This window comes from Alosa pseudoharengus, unplaced genomic scaffold, assembly GCF_046254945.1.
Source record: "Alosa pseudoharengus isolate Yale_2024_CS ecotype anadromous, Long Island Sound unplaced genomic scaffold, YU_APseudo_1.1 YU_APseudo_1.1_scf_5, whole genome shotgun sequence".
Lineage (NCBI taxonomy): Eukaryota > Metazoa > Chordata > Actinopteri > Clupeiformes > Clupeidae > Alosa > Alosa pseudoharengus.
This window is the reverse complement of record NW_027468837.1, coordinates 16,923,583-16,941,082: the sequence shown is the minus strand read 5'-3', so window position 1 is coordinate 16,941,082 and position 17,500 is coordinate 16,923,583. Positions and strand designations below refer to the sequence as shown.

The 17,500-nt window shown below is 46.2% G+C and overlaps 1 protein-coding gene across 1 annotated transcript in view; it reads right to left on the bottom strand.

Annotated features, from left to right (window-relative positions):
- Window positions 1–9,320: 9,320 nt before the first annotated feature.
- Window positions 9,321–17,500, bottom strand: part of dhrs3b (dehydrogenase/reductase (SDR family) member 3b) — a 16,869-nt gene continuing 8,689 nt past the window's right edge. The window contains exons 4-6 of the mRNA XM_076268241.1: window positions 17,372–17,500; window positions 16,588–16,713; window positions 9,321–9,848 (exon numbers count right to left, since the gene is read on the bottom strand). The exon at window positions 17,372–17,500 is cut by the window's right edge and continues 110 nt beyond it. Of these exons, the coding sequence (XP_076124356.1) occupies window positions 9,764–9,848; window positions 16,588–16,713; window positions 17,372–17,500 (340 nt within the window). The 3' untranslated portion in view covers window positions 9,321–9,763. The remainder of the gene's footprint in view (window positions 9,849–16,587; window positions 16,714–17,371) is intronic.

Sequence of the window (17,500 nt, the reverse complement as noted above, 5' to 3'; positions counted from 1 at the left end):
AACCCCCCTCCCCCCCACACACACACCTTTTCCTCTTCTTCCCTTTCCCCTCCAATTCCCTCTCTCTTCTCCTTTCTTTTTTCTCTGAACTCCTTCCCTTCTCCTGTCCAATCCCTCCTCCTCCTCCTCCTCCTCTTCCTTTCTCCTCTCAGTTCTCCAGACATGGCTGTGTGTGTACATATGTGTGTCAGGCCTCTGCCTCATAGTGGACAGCCCAGACAGGCAGTCACAGCTGTGGTCACCCGGCGCCAGTGTGCCCAGGGCCTGGGACCGGGGAGAGGAGAGGCGGAGGAGGAGGAGGAGCAGGAGGCGGTGGAGGAGGAGAAGAAGCCCGGGCGCTCGGAAACAATTCCGCCTTTGTGGCTCCACTGGAAACGATCAGCTCAAATCAAATGACCGTAAGCCACAGATATAAGCCAGATGTGGGAATTCCAGGGCTTGGCTCCAGAGCAGCTCAGCAGCACAGAGCAGCGCAGCACCCGGCCCAGCCCAGCCCAGCCCGGCCCTGCTAGCCAGCGGGCCAGCCCCACCAAAGGCGGCCAGGGAGTGGAGGTCAAGTGGCGGGCACACGGCAGACAGCGCACACAGCTCAGAGTGTGGAGGACAGCCCAGCAGGCTGTCACGCACAGATACATATGTACACACATACACGTGTGTGTATATGTGTGTGTGTGTGTGTATGTGTGTATGTGCATGCTCACGTACATACATATACACAGGCTCATGTCTGACATGTACCTTCACATACACACACACACACACACACACACACATGCACAGTTACATATGCATACTTACGCATACTTATTCAACAAACAGATGTACATGAATACATGCATATATGTCCATCGACCTGTATAGGAATATGAACACCTGATTACATAACATACTTCCATGTTTGCAGCTGTTTAGAATACAATATACTGTATAATATATAAAACTTCCAAACACACATACATACATACACACACAAACACACACATGCATGCACGCACACACACACACACACACACACACATTACAAAGACACCAACTCCCAGATGCACACTTGACTTGCCTAATAAGTAGCCTAGATGCTAGATGCCAGATGCTATCCTCAGAGAAACAGAGAGAGAGAAATTAGTCTCTGTTTTAGCCTGTTTTTATTCAAATTCAAATTCAAATTCAAAGGAGCTTTATTAGCATGACCGTTTGTATACAGTGTTGCCAAAGCCAGTGTTACAGATAACACAGTAGAGTAACAAAAGAAAGAAAATAGACATACAGCAATGCGGGTATAACATGTGAACATAGAATAAATAATAGCATATGAGTGTGTGTGTGTGTGAGTCCCTCAGATCCTCACATTTCAAAATAAATTGTGCTGCTAGGGCAGCAGAGGGCCCTTCGCCAAGGAGTATGGTCATATTTTGCTTTTTTTCCAGTGCCTGTCAGCTGTTGAAAAGTGTGTCTGTTCCCCTCAGCTGAGCCCACATGAACTGGGCACACGCTCCCATCTATCTATCTATCTATCTATCTATATATCTATCTATCTATCTATCTATCCATCCATCCATCCATCCATCCATCCATCCATCCTTCATCTCTGCTCCAAGCGCATGCACCGGCTAAATGCCGGACTGCGGCACCTTCCCCGTCCGTGTCAGCGTCCAGCCGGAGAGGAGCGGCGCTGCTCCCGCACACTGTCGAGCTCAGCTGGTTCTGATTGGGCTCGGAGAGGCGCGGGGTCAAGCTCTTCCTTTCTCTTTTTCTCTTCTTTTCATTTTTCCTGAGAGGAGAACAGGAGGGGGGGGGGGGGCAGGGGTGATTTATAGCCCTCTGACTGACACGTGTGGATCTCCGTCTGACTCGCTTTCTTCGTTTCCTCATTTTTCTTCCCCCTTCGAGCGCTGGACATCCATTTCTCTGACTGACATCCAATTTTACAGTTAGACAGCGAGAGTCACAGGTTAAGTGCTTTATGGCTGCATAAATCAGCCTGTTTTAGGCGGTGGCTAAGAGCAGCGCCTAGGCAAAGCCATATATGGAAATGTATAAACAATGTGATGGCAGGTCAAGAGATTGCACTTTGCAAGCACCTAACGACTGAGGGTTATGGAGAAAGTTCTGTAAGACATAAGGTCACACTGAGTTAAAAAAGGTCACACAAGCGAGGCTGTGCTGATATGACACAGTTGGAAGAGCAGGCCTTCATGCGAATAAAAGTCCCCGTCTGCTTGACATGGGCAAGGTTCTCTCCCACTAATGGCTTCCCCAGAGTGGAAGTGGCCAAAGGTCTGCCCGGGAAGCTGGACTAATGCTGGACTAATGCTCTTCCCCCGAAAGCTCAGCAAGGACTTTTGTGTATGTGTGTGTGTACTGTATGTGTCTGTGTGTGTATGAGTTCAGAATGAGTGTGTGTATGTTAGTCTTAGTGTGTGATTTATATCATTGTGTGTGTGTGTGTGTGTGTGTGTTTGTGTGCCTGTATGTGTGAATGTGAATGTGTGTCACTATTTGGACTAGTGAGAGTGTGTGTGTAGAGGGTGTATAAATATTGGAGCTGGTAGGCGTGTGTGTGTGTGTGTGTGTGTGTGTGTGTGTGTGTGTGTGTGTGTGTCTGTGTGTGTGCTGCTGAGAGGGCTGAGTTGTCAACTATCAGGCTAATTACTCTGGGGATGAGGCGCCCCTGCCCGTTTGCAGGACCTTTCACCCCCGAGGTGTTGAGCAGGCAATTACTCTTCCCCACTCCTCTGCAACTGTTCTCGCTTGGTTCTCTCTCTCTCTCACTCTTTCTCTCTCTCTCTCTCTCTCACACACCATCTCTCTCCCTGTGTGTGTGTGTGTGTGTGTGTGTAAAGTAGCTAGAAGAGACTATTTGTGAGTGTGTGTGTAGGTGTGTGTGTGTGTGTCAGAGTATGTATACGAGAATGTTTCAGAACAAGTATCCAGACACACACACACACAAACACACACACACACACACACGCACACACAAAACTAGTTTCTATCTCCTCCACTCGCTCTTTCGCTTTTTCCCTCTATTTCCTTCTCGCTCTCTCCCTCTCTCTTTCATTGCTTCCGTGGGCCAAGCTATCAGCTCTGTTTATGCCACCCACACATTCTCCCAGTTGAGATATTTCAATATGAGTTTACAGATGCCTCTTCCTCCTCTTACCTGGACCTGTCCACCAGAGCAGCTCTGCCCTGTGGTTGCCAGCGCTTTGAAACTGACCCACGCACCGTCTCTTATCAGATGGCTGAGGAATCCCAGCTAATAAGTCAATCTTATGACATACTTTCCAGCACTTCTCCTCCCTCCCCTCCACTCACTTGTTCTTTCAGGTTGTCAACAACTTGAGATGCTTTTTAGACGATAGGATTCCCTATTGATGAAGGGGACTATGTGATTCATTTGGAGATGTGCTCTAAATTCCTGCGTCACTAGGATAATTGGTGCAGCCATGTAGTTGTGAAGATTAGTAGGCCTATAGCATTTGTGTCCTTCATCAACAACATTTCTCCAGTAAAAGGTTTTTGCTAAAAGTCAAGTCAAGTCAAGTCAACTTTATTTATATAGCGCATTTCATACACAGACGTCATTCAATGTGCTTTAAAGGGTTTCAAAAGAGATAACTTTCTCTACTTTCCTTTACTGTTACCTTTGTGGATGTTTGACTGCCTGTATCTTTGTTGCTGCTGGTTCTGCTGCTGTCGGTAATTGCTTCAGTGTGGAGTGCTGGGGGTTCAGCCAGGGGCCGCGCTGGGGGCTGGGGGCCGGGTCGGTCTGTGCCCGTCCAATATAAGTCCTGGCGGTTTTGATGTGTTTTCCCCCGTGTGATAGAATGCTTGCTGCTCGCTGAGTCATCGCAGTGGGAGAACGCCGGCCTCTCCACTCTTGCTAGCCTCTACTCTCCACTGGCCACATCCTTTTGGCAAATCTCCACACACATGCACCTTCACACACATACTCTCTCTCTCACATACACACACACACACACACACACACACACACACACACACTCACACTCGCACAGCTACACACACACACACAACCAGCCAACCGCCCACTATCCCCCACTCTCTGTGGGTGAGTGCGATGGCCATGTCACAGGAGAGGGCTCTCTCTCTGACTTGGCCTCTCTTACCGTATACCCATCTTCAGGTGTTCCCGCATGCAGCCAGACAGGCATGAGTCACGGTGAAGCTGTCGCAGATGTGTTACAAAATTAAGACCTCCTGGAAGCGACTGCTTTTGGTTAGCACTCATCGCCTTGATGGTACAGTTAAGCTTTTGATTGCGCGCCTTCTCAGGGATATTGAAGTGGACTTTGCCAAGAGAACGGCCAACTTTGCTCAGCATCAGGTCACGGAGCGGTAATCCTACTCCGGTGCAACACTGGAATGGAGCTTTGTTTTCTTCCCGGTGAGGGTCTCTGTTTGTGCTAATTAACGACTGAGCTACGGACCTGAAACACATCTGCTCTTTCATTCAGTCAGTCGTGACTAGTCTGCTGTGTGTGTGTGTGTGTGTGTGTGTGTGTGTGTGTGTGTGTGTGTGTGTGTGTGTGTGTGTGTAGAGAGAGAGAGAGAGAGAGAGAGAGAAGAAGAAGAAGAAGAAGAGCCAGCTCCTCTATTAGCTCAAGCGGCTGTGTCCCATTATGTGATCCACTGCTGGTGTGTTTGGTAAGGAGTGTGTGTGTGTGTGTGTGCGTGTGTGCGTGTGTTTGTGTGTGTGTGTGTGTGTGTGTGTGTGTGTGTGTGTGTGTGTTGGGGCTTGCTGCACATATAGGGGGTTGCATAACCAGTCGAGGAAGTGACACAGTCATAAATAACACGTCTGGAATGACCCTTATGAGAGAGGGGAGAGTCTCTCTCTCTCTCTCTCTCTCTCTCTCTCTCTCTCTCTCTCTATCTATCTGTCTCTCTCTCTGTGCTCCTGTTGGAATGCCTGGGGGACTTTTACATACACCGCCACATGCATGCCAATGCTACTTGAACTAGGCCTCACCTCCTTGCCTTCCTGTTTCCATCCATGCTCCTAAGAACCATGAGTCATCACTTTTTACCACCTCAAGCAGCTGGCAGACACACACACATACTGTAGATGAGCTAGGTCTGACTAGCGTCGGTCCCAAAACAAACTTAAATCATTGACATGGACGGTGTATTCCGAAAGCCTACTGTAGGTGTGCTATAAACATCTGTAAATGAAAGACATTTCTAAGAAATGCAGCTAGCTGTAACATAAAGACCTATTAGTGATATTACAGGATACTCAAATGGTTAGGGTTAAACAATAGTCTATGTCTAGAATGGTTATGTTGGGCTATTCATTGGGCTATGGGTGCGTGAAAATGATAATGTACAATAAGTGTATTTAGTAGAGCACATGCCTTTGAATCCATGTGTGTGTATGTGTGTGCACATGCCATTGTTTGATTGTGTTTGCTCAGGGCTGACCTGGAGAGCTGAGCTCCAGTGAGCCTGTCTGACCTTTTTGGGCGGGGAGTTACGCAATTCCTGGTTGGCCGCGGCGTCTGGCACACTCCCTCTGATCTCTCTCCCTCCGCACTGCAACTCTTCCTGCTTTGATCCGTCGCCGTGATACGCCACCTGGGCCGACGCTATCACATCCCGCTCCCGCCAGGCCGGGATCCCGCCGAGTCCGAGCCACAGGTGCCAGAGCCGCTCTCGTGTCGGCAGCCTTCCTGAGGGTTGTCGCTGAGACCGGCGCAGGTGAAAAACAGTGTACGGGGAAGAAGGCCGAGGAAGTTCAGTGTGTCTACGGCCCTGGTCTATTCTCAGATGTGATCGTATGAAGATAAGAGTGGCTATGCCTCTAAAAAAGACTGGCTGGCTGGTCTGACTCTACACAGAGAGGCCACACAGCACACTCAGAGATTGACAGGAACAGTGCAGTTGTACAGGGCACGCACAATGACACATAATCCATCTCTGCTACCTAAGCTATTATCTATCCACTGCAATTTATCTTTCTATGATGATCACAGCTGAGCAATATGGCAATAGATTCACTCCTAAAGTCCATAATAATTTTCTCATCAGAGAATTTCTTCATCTATTATATTTTGTTTTCAAATATTTTGTAATTTCAATAATTTCTCCTTGGGGACTTTTGTATCATAACAGTAAAGTCTTACAGTTCTCTCTATCTCTGCCAAGCATCAAAGTTTGTTCTTTCTCTGCTTGTTTGTCCTCTTCTATTTAGTACGTCAGGAGGAATCATAGTGCATTGAGTAACCTCCCAGTTGATAGTCCAGCATCAGAGGCCTCTCTGTGGCCAGAGATGACCTACTGGGCAAAACAACTCTGGCTGACCTTTGATTCCACCAGGTCCAGCTAACCCATAATTCTCGGCAGACAGGACAACTGAGGCGTAGCGCTCTGCTCCTCACTGGGGGTCAACTCAAAGTCCTTGTTTTGTCACGGCGACATGCCATCTCTGATGGATGACCGATGAGCAAACCCAAAAAACATCACAGACAAATCTCATCTAAATATGCCTTCACGCCTCCACCCTACTCAAACAGATCTCACAAAGTCCTGCACAGCAGATGTAATGCACGCACAAATGTCAACACCAATACCCTGAATCATTTTGTGGTTTATCTCCTGCCAAAACCTGATGTCTTGGACCGGCTGTTGACATGTTCTCTTGATGTAGCAAAACATAAATAAATATATAAATATAATAAAATAAACCTCTGATGTGACAAACCTCAGAGGCAGTTGCGTTCAAGGTTCGATGGCCAGATTTAGAGGGGCTAAACAGGCCGTCCAAGCAGAACATAACATAATATAACCATGCACGGCTTGCGAGGTCGCAAAGCCCCTTTCTAGCATTGGGCGGCTTTCAATGTTTTATAAAGCCGACCCGCGGAATCATCCAACCATGACACAGCCTCCTCGGTGATTCATTGTAAGGCCTGCTCTACATAAGCCGAAAGGAACCATGAGCCAGGGAATTAGAAATCATACAAACCCCACGGGATTATGGGAAAGAACTGTGCACTAAGAAAAAGAAGAAAAGGAAACTTGGCTGCCTGGAATATGACACACATGCGAGCGTGTGTGCAATTCTATAAATTGCCAAATAAATAAATAAATAAATAAGTAAATAAAAAATGACTGCGACTCCTGTTCAGCGTAGATTAATGGAGACTAAACGCCTCAGTGGTGTGCCCGCATCTGGTGTAGAGAGAGGAGGTGGCTGCCAGGATTTCATTGTTTCTTTGGTTGAGACTCTCCTGTTTGCCAGACGCGGTCCTGTGAGGTGTTTATGAGCAGGATTGGGCAGTTTGTGTGTGTGTTTGTGTATGTGTGTGTGTGTGTGTGTTTGTGTGTGTGTGTGCTCTAAGGCAGGTCTCTCTCCAGCATGCCACTCAGTTCCACAGTGCCTGAGAGGATAGTGTGTCAGAATTGGATGAGCAGTCTGTCTTATTCACCCTTAACTTACCCCAACCCCCCCCCCCCCCCTTTCCACCTCCCCACCCCACCTCTTAAAGAAGAAAAAGCTGCTCTGATTTATCTCATATTTGGCTAACCCTGTACTGAACTCAGCCCGTGGGATTTGAACCATCCCCTCTTAGAACACCCACATGCATACTTACAGGCGCACGCACCCGCAAACTCAAACATATGTATAGGCAAACACACACATTCACACACACACACACACACACACATCTAAACACAGATGCGTACACATGCCTCAAGTGAACACACACATACACACACACACACACACGTACACACACATATCTAAACATAGATGCGTACACATGCCTCAAGTGAACACACACATAACACATACACACACAACTCCATGTCTGCTGCAGTCTCTACACACTTCTGCGCCGTTTCGCATGGGCCCGTTTAAGGAACGAGAATGAGAAACAGTTCCCACCGGAGGCTCCTGTTTCCTTGCTCCAGGCATATTCTCTCTCTCTCTCTCTCGTACGCTCTCTATCTTCAACTTACAGTAAATGTCTCTGTGTGTGTTTGTATGTGGGTCATCACCCGATCACGAAGCACATGTGTTTCATGAGTTTGGTGAACAGCGGGTTCGCACAGTAAGTCGTGCTCAGCCGAGATGAAAAGCCGAGATGAAAACTTTGTTTCTTCACAGGGGCTTTGTGCGTCCAGTCAGTGCTGTTTGGTCTTTAGGGTCATCTGCGCTAGCCTTGCCCTGGGCTGAAACACAGTGCAACTAATTGATCATGAAAAACAAGACAAGAATTACAACGTGACGCTGACGTGGTGACAGGTTCACACAAACAAATCTCTTTTCTGTGTCTGGTGTGTGTTAAGGTATCACAATGTAAATTCAGGTCACAGCTTGGGACTTTGCCCAGAGCCAACTTTGTCCCAATCATAACATATTACTCAAAAATCTGTTTTGCAAGATGTTTTTTTCTCCCCCCCCCCCTAGATATTCCAGTTGGGTAAGCTTCTGATTGTTCTGTGGAGCATTTCCATCTAAATCCATGGTTAAACATTTCCAGTGACATAAACTGACCAATAACCAGTCTGTTTTCTCTCCCCTCCATTATCTTCCCGGAGATATAGCTCAGGGCAAAGGGCACATGCCAACCACAACCTAAGGAAGCACATTCCACTTACACAACAGCAAAACACAACGCCATAGTGGGCTGTCCTCTCTGAGCATTTTGCGGTCTTCAATGGGGTGGACAAATGAACACAATATTTGAGAGTTTGAGTATGAGCGACGTTTAGAGACAGAGAAAACTGAAAGAATGAAAGAGAAGGAAATCAGTGGATGAAAGGAAGACAGAAAATTTCCCTCAAAAGAGTATATATACTACTTAGAAACATTGCAGATAATACGGGGAAGAAACATATTGGAATGAAAGAGAGAAAACAAAACATTACAGCAGACGCATACTTGAATACTTGACGAATAGCCTTTCTGAATCTATACATACCATTTTGACCAATGACCATTGAGTAATGAGTACGTCTTTATGTTCCGTGGGGTCAGTGAGGCCCATAGATGGTTTGCGTCCAACTTGCTGGTCAAAACCTGGGGTGTGGACTGTAACACCCCCAGTCCTCACTGGAACCCTGGGCTAAACCCTGCTGACTGCGGCTGGGAAAACTCCTACACCCTCCCCTCTGTGTCTCCGCCTGAAGCAGAGGATCCATCCCTCCCAGCTTGGCTGCCAAACAACACATCTGTTGAACCCAGAGGTTGGCAAAGCAACCTGCCCATGAGCTGTCAACACTCTCTTACCCCTCCTCGATCTTCAAATCACCAAACAACTGCAGCACCAGAGGACAAAAAACCCCAACCCCTGTTTATGTTAAAAAACCTGTGTCGTTTTATTCAACAGCTGAATTTACAGAGACATTAGTTAATTATTTAAAAAACAGTAAAATTATTATACAAACAAACAATGAACTGTCCACCAAAAAAAAGAGAAGCAGGCTATTGAGTTCTCTCCTCTGCTGGCTGCTGGCTCTTGCGTATCAAGTGAAAAAGGCTTCCAGTTTATCATGAGAGCGTTTAGCAAGAGCCACGCTGAGTGAAGAAACAGGTGCAACCTTCTGCTGGAAGGAACGTCCACGGACGTCTTCCAGTGGGCGTTGGGAAGCAGGATGTCCAGCGCCTAGACGTACTCCATCACAGGGGGCTAAGGGCTTCCAATGCTGCAGCAATGTCCAGAAACGTATCCCTGTTGTGCTCCCTCGGCATCCAGTTCCTCCAGAATGTCTTTGCGTTTGGAGCGTAACCTGGCTCCTATGTCCGTCCTTTGAAAGTGTTCATACAGGTGTAGCTTCCAGAGAACCTGTGGATCTCCTCCATGGCAGTCTGTGGTAGAATACTGCGGAATAAACACAGCATTGTTAGAATAGATACTGGTGCACAGACACACACAGACACACACACACTCATGTACTAACTTAGCTTGGGAATACTTATACAAACTTTTGGGAAATTTGGGATTCACTCTGCAGGTCCGTCTGGCCAAGAGGCCATTGAAGCCCATTTCCAATGCCCCTAAAACACGGGCACGCAAATACAATCGCTAATGCGGCATGGACGTGTATTTCTTGAGTAATGTTACGACCCCCTGTGCCCCCTTCAGGTCCTGGCCTGTCAGTGCACGGGCAGGGCTGGGCCTGGTTAGGCTAGTTGCATTATGAGGTGCACCTGTATCTGGAGGTGGGGCTACAAAAGGGTTTCTCTCTCTCTCTCTGTAGGCACTCTTTGGCTCTTTTCTTGATTTCCTTTCGACACAGGCACATTGCTTCATTTCTCCCTTTTCTCTCCCCCTTATCTCACTAACTCTCTTTCTCTCTTGTTCTTTCAATTTTCTAACATACTGACACATTCATTGCATCCACGCAGGCACAGCATTACATACCACATTTTATTCCCCTAGACATTCGTTGCTTATAATTTTGCTCTATTTTCAATAAATTATCTTTTGATTAAACATTTGTCGTCTCCCTTTATGTTGCGGTCTGTGAACGAGCTGGCCGTAACATAAATTGGGGTCACTCGTCCGCGAAACCTTAATTGGTTGATTGGTAGAAACGGGATCACAGACTTACTGCATCCAGGTGGGAACGTCTTTTGGTTGTCAAGTGAATTAACTCTAGTCTCTGGTAAGGAAGAGTGTTCTAGCTGGGCTTTGCCTTTCCGTCAGAGCACTGTTTGTTATTTTGTTCTTTTGGGGTTATTTTTTCCTTTAAGGGGTAATCCTGGTCGGGAGTTACCTACTCCTGTCGGGGGCACGCTTCGTACAGTTTACTGTAGCGAGTTAATGCGTTAACCAGTCGACCCGAGGCCGGCAGGCCCTGGAAGATTAGCTAGGCCAGATAGCTTGTTTTGGGGATATTCAGAATTCCAGACGACTGTTTTACGCATAGTGGGATGATATCGGCGACCAGCTGGTGGTTTCACCTGGATGTGTATTTTCGTCTGTGTTTGCGTGTTGGTAAGTGCTTTTTCTCTTTCTGTGTGTCAGTAAGTTTGTGGCGTTCGCTAGGTTATTTTGTAGCGCTGTGTCGCTTGTAATGAACTTGTGTATCTTATTATAGATTAATCAACGTTCGTGGTTATTTGTGTAGCACATTTCGTGGTGATCTTAGGCTGCACGCAAGCGAACGCGTAAATTAGTAAAGTTACTGTTTTGTGGAGGTACTATCTCAGGTTGCCACGGCGAGTGGATTTAAAGTAACTTTCGCTTTTAGTGAATGAAAGAGTGAGAGATGTATGTGTAAACGGAAACGTTCTTTTTGTTTGATATCTAAAGTTTGATTGACTTTTGTGTGAGACCAAGTGGAGTTTGTGCTGTTGTGCTGGCTTATTTTGCATGCAATCTGTAGGCCTAGATTGGATCTTAATTTGCCTATTGTGTGTGAAGAGAAGTAGCCGGTGTTATTTTGTGCCTCAATTTTGTTTTGTTTTTGTTTGTGACTCTTCAGCTGGTTCTGGAAAATTTAGGCAAAGCCAACCTACAGGTAGCTTGAGCTGCATTGGCACCTATTGAGGGATAGGTAGTGCTTGCTGTGTGACCTTTTGGGGGGTTGTGTTTGTGTTTACTGGCTTGTGCTGAGTGAGTTATGACGACTCCTGAAGAGTTTATTACCAGTCCATCTGAGGAGCTGTTGTCAAAGCTGACAAAGGAACAGCTCAGGAGAAGAAATCAAAGGAGACACTGTTTCTGGCTGTTAAACACCAGCTGATTCAAAAGGGTCTGTTGGGAGCGGTGGCTTCATCCGACCAACAACTTCAGCTTGAAAAATTAAAGACAGAAAGGGAAGTAAGGGCTCTTAAGTGCAGAGGGAAGTAGAGCTTCGTAGACTTGAGAATGAGCTTGAGTTAAAACGCATGGAGCGCGACGAGCGTGAGTAAGAGCGAGAACATGCGTTAGCAGTTAAAAAGCTTGAGCTTGAGATCGCCAAGCAAAATGAATCTCCTCAGCTTCCTTCTCTTCCAAGTCCTCAGCAGCCTAGCTTTAATGTGAGCAAAAACATCCGGCTTGTCCCACCCTTCTCTGAGAAGGATGTGGACAGATATTTTTCTCATTTTGAGAGGGTTGCGACCACCCTTAAGTGGCCTGAAGAAGTTTGGCCTCTATTACTTCAATGTGTTTTTGTAGGGAAGGCGCAAGAAGTGTTTTCAGCTCTGAGCATGGAGCAAGCTAAACAGTATGATGTAGTGAAGACTACTATTCTCCATGCTTATGAATTAGTCCCTGAGGCCTATCGCCAGAAGTTCAGAGATGCAAAAAAATCAGAACAGCATACTTTTGTAGAGTTTGCATGAATGAAAGAAGGCTTGTTTGACAGATGGTGTTCAGCACAGAAAGCCGAATCCAGGGAAGACTTAAAACAACTGGTCCTCCTTGAGGACTTTATGAATAGTCTTCCTGAAGCTGTAGCTGTGTACCTGAACGAGCAAGAGGTGAAAAAGCTAGACGAAGCTGCTGTTCTGGCAGACAAGTATGTTCTCACACATAAGCGTACTCCTGGTAACCCGTGGGGTAGCCATCAGGAAAGGATGTACTCTCCTCCCAGTGTTGGACAACAGTCTGGAGGTAGGGTTAACTCCCCACGATCATCTCCCTCTAATTCCAGGCGTTTTCCTTCTAACAAGGGGGAAGTTATATGCTTCTATTGTAAGAAGGTAGGCCATAAGGTGTCTGAGTGTCTGGCCCTTAACAGTCAAGGTGGAACATCTAAGCCTCTGGGCTTGATTTACTCGTACGACAGTGGCTTGTCTGGCTTACTAGGTGAAAAGTGTACAGGGTCTGTGGTGACCGCCAATGTGGGCAAAGACCATAGGTGTGATGCTGTCTATACTCCCTTCATCACTGAAGGTTTAGTATCTTTGCCTGATAAGTCAAATAGTGTACATGTCCGCATACTACGCGATACTGGGGCAGCTCAATCGGTTCTGGTATTTTACCACTTTCAGATTGTACTGCCACAGGAACTCATGTTTTAGCCACAGGTTTTGAAATGACTAATGTCCAGTTGCCTCTACACAGGATCCACCTGTCCTCCAAGCTGACCACTGGTGATGCTGTTGTTGGAGTGTGTCCATCTCTCCCAGTGCCTGGTGTTTCTTTTATCCTAGGTAACGATCTAGCTGGAGGAAAAGTGTGGGCGAACACTGATGTGGTGCTGCCACCTATTGGGGTGTCTGCGACCGAGGTACCACAGAAACCTCATCAGTGTTCATGCAGACAACCTGATGTGCGTTCGGCATGTGCCGTTTACCTGTGCCATGGCTAAACATTCGGACCATGGTGTTGGCTCAGATTCTGTGCCTTTAGAGGACACCTTTGCTATACCTGAGGTTGTGAGCAGTAGTAGTTCATCACTCACCTCTAGGGGCACCAGAGATTGAAAATGCTAACTCTGCTAGCTCCATTGAGGGTAACGAAAATTCGGTTATGGAGATTGAGTCTGTTAATGTAGTTCCTCCTGTGGAAATGAGGGAGGATGAGTCATTGTTCATCATTTCAGACTCTAAATTTGATATTGTGCAAATTGTCAGGAGGCTATTTACCATGCAAGTGTTTTTCTTGTTGCATGCTCCTGTACTGCTGCGTTCAAATGTTGACTATTCCTTTGGTGTTGCTGTTGGTGCCAGTGAGAGTGGTGCTAGCTTCCATCCTTACGGTTCAATGTTTTGATGAGTACTTGGGTTTGTCTTTGAGTACTATACACATTCACACTGGTCTCCCCCCCCCTTTGGTTTTATAGGTCTGATACAGAACCAGAAGCAACGCATTATGCATTGGAGTTTATTTCTTCTGCAGTATGCTCTAAAAATGCTGCACATAAGAAGAAAGGATGATGTGTTGAATTTAGTTTTGTTTATTGTGTGTGTATGGGTACTAGTCTCGTCTTTCCTTAGTCCTAGGGCCCAGGATATAGGATGAGGTGTGTTTAGTGAATGGAACACAGGTCTTTCTTGTCTGTTTGTTTATCGGAGTAGACGTTTATTCTGGAACAAACCTCTTTTTAGTGAGGGAGGTGTTACGACCCCCTGTACCCCCTTCAGGTCCTGGCCTGTCAGTGCACGGGCAGGGCTGGGCCTGGTTAGGTTAGTTGCATTATGAGGTGCACCTGTATCTGGAGGTGGGGCTACAAAAGGGTTTCTCTCTCTCTCTGTAGGCACTCTTTGGCTCTTTTCTTGATTTCCTTTCGACACAGGCACATTGCTTCATTTCTCCCTTTTCTCTCCCCCTTATCTCACTAACTCTTTCTCTCGTTCTCTCAATTTTCTAACATACTGACACATTCATTGCATCCACGTAGGCACAGCATTACATACCACATTTTATTCCCCTAGACATTCGTTGCTTATAATTTTGCTCTATTTTCAATAAATTATCTTTTGATTAAACATTTGTCGTCTCCCTTTATGTTGCGGTCTGTGAACGAGCTGGCCGTAACAGTAAACAACTGCATTTAAAACCTTTGTGATTGCTACACTTCTGAAACGATTTGGTAAGAGTTTAATGCACCATTTTAAGTTAAATTTCACTGCTAGTTATGCCCCTGCTGGAAGTCATAAGTCAATGAACCTTTTCTAGACCCGGGGCCTGTACTACAAAGGGAGCTTAACCTACCCAGATGTAACCCAGGGTTACTTTGTTAAACCGGGGTTGACAAAACCTGGTTATCTTAAGTGGTGTTAATCGGTACTACGACGCTGATTATGAAGTTGATTTGTTGAGCCGGGGTTAACCTAATTGGAGTTTGTGCGCGTTCACATAAAAGGGGCCTGTTGCAGCGCAAGTCACCACTTTCAATGATGACGCAATCACCTTTTACGGATGAGGAATGCACAATTATTATGCCAAGTTATGAGGAATTAAAACCCACTCTACGACAAAAGTCAAATACGTCGGCAGTGAACAAAGCAAGGCTGTTGGCAACGTATTGCAGATCGGGTAGCCTTAATGCCTAAAAGTAAAGTTTTATTTCCACATGTTCTTCAAATATGTGTTACGGAGTATTAGCTTGCGGAATGTCTGAAATGAGTTGAAATAATTAAATTGCCTATTTTGAGTTCATAGAAATGCCTACAGATGCAACACAATTTAGAAGTGTAAAAGATTACAGTAATAGGATAATTGAATGTTTAAGTAGCCCCCATTGACTGATTTAGTGTATGCCTAATCCTGTGAACATTTCAGATGCAACACCATTGCCAAACGCACATTGTGCCAAAACACACAAAATGAAACACAAACACATTATTCAGAATAGTAGGTTTATATAGTTATAGCTTGCATTAATATTTCTTAATTGTGAAAACATGTAGGGGCTGGTATGCTAATAGCTTCACTTGGCCTCTGTTTTACAACAAGAAAAATGTGTCTTTGAACACTAGCCTACTGTAAGGAGTGTTCTACATTAGCAGAGGAGTTGGCCATCGCAAATAATAGTGGAAGGCCGATTGTGGAAGGGGTTGAGGGAGGCATTCGGTCGGATTCTGGTGCTGTGGAAATGTGTAGCCTTTATGTGCAGGGTACAGTAATATGACATTCAATTCAACAAGTTTGTTAAAATTGTGATTTTCACTTATTAGGCCTACTGTAGGCTAGGCTATGTCCGATTTATTTTAGGCTATTCTTGCTCAGATGTTCAGCATACTGTAGGCTAGGTCTATGTCCGATTTATTTTCGGACATACAGTATTCTTGCTCAGATGTTCAGCATCACCGATTAGATGGAATACATGAATGTCCACGTAAGGGTATTGCTATGACGGGTGACATTAGAGACTTCTGCCTAGATCATCTGACAAAGATAACGAATTCCTTCGGCTGACAATCTATATGTTCATAGAGAATATCGTCCGGGTATAGTCTATATATGCCGGTCTCTAAAACCCCTCGCCCTGCGAAGAGAGCCCCTCATGATTTGCGCTCCAATGTCGTATGGATCATCCAGGTACGCCGACATTGTCTCGAATTGTTAGTGGAGGGGTGGTACTTCTAAAGGGTGTGGTTAACGGAAACCTTGGGTTAACCAAGAACATAACCTGGTCGGAGCAGGTTTGAGATGCAGGGTAAATTGCCATGGCAGCATACCTAGGTTAAAACATATCCACCTTTCGTAGTACGAGTTAATCGGGAAGTTATGCCACACGTGATCAAGTTACTCTCGAAGTTACCCAGATAAGCCAGTAACCCCGCTTCGTAGTACAGGCCCCCACTCTCAATTCAGAAGGGTCTGGTGTCAACAAGGCTAGCACTGTTAGCTAGACTCACATTCACAAACAAATGCATATTCAGAAGTGTGAGTACACACACACACACACACACACACAGACACACAAACACACACACACAAACACACACACAAATACACACACACACAAACATACACACACACAAACACACACACACACACACACGCACACAAACATACACACACACTCGCACACAAACACACACTCGCACACACACACAAACACACACATGCACACAAACACACAAACATACACACACACAAACACACACACGCACACAAACAAACACACACACACACACACAAACACACACACAGAGAATACACCAACCCCTGATACCTTTTCAGAAGGACCAGCATGTGCATTGTCCAGGGCAGATAGACGAAGGCGGTGTTGGTCCTGACGGCATCCACTGTGCGCTGGGCCACCACCTCCTGTCTGAGCGGAGGGAAGAGCTGTGGGAACCTGTCTCCAGGAGGAGTCCCAGGGAGAAGGAGATAAGGAGAAACGTGAGACTCCCCGGACCAGCGTCGACATGCACACTATCCGCCGCCGCCGCACAGATATTTCTATCTCGCGCCGGCCGCTCCCAGCTGAGCCCCAGAAACAATGCCGACTCGGAGCCAGAGCGAGTCCCAAAGCACAGAAGTGCCACAAGCCATCATCAGCGATTTGATAAGGTTACAAAGAAGTTCACTGTGAGAAATGGAACTAGGACAGTAGCAGCGCTACACAAGGCAAAAACTGTAAGAACTAGATGGCGTTGAGCAGTTGGCTGTCAGTAATCGCAGCAGTAATTTTTAACTATTTCATATAATATATTCTATATATACTGTAAATACAATATCATGCACATTTCTGGCTTTTGGCATATCTAAGTTTCAGTGGAAAGATTCAACACTCCTTCATGGTAGCTAGTAGTTGCAACTCATTGTGCACTGAATCTGCAGAGTAATTTCCTCATCATCTCAGCTGAATAATTTCCTCATATTCTATTTTAAATGACCATCAGTGACAGCTCGCAGTGTCTGCAACAGTGACTATGCAACAATGCAGTAACTATGGAACAACACAGTAGCTATGTGCAGGCATGGGTGCAGATAGTTTCAGGGTTCCTCCTCACCTGACTTTCATGCCCTGGAACATGTCGGTGTTGGTGTGGAAGGGGAGAACAGTGGTGCAGCTGACCCCCGGGCAGTCCAGCAGCCCCAGGGTCAGGCTCTCCATGAAGGCCAGCGAGGAGGCCTTGGAC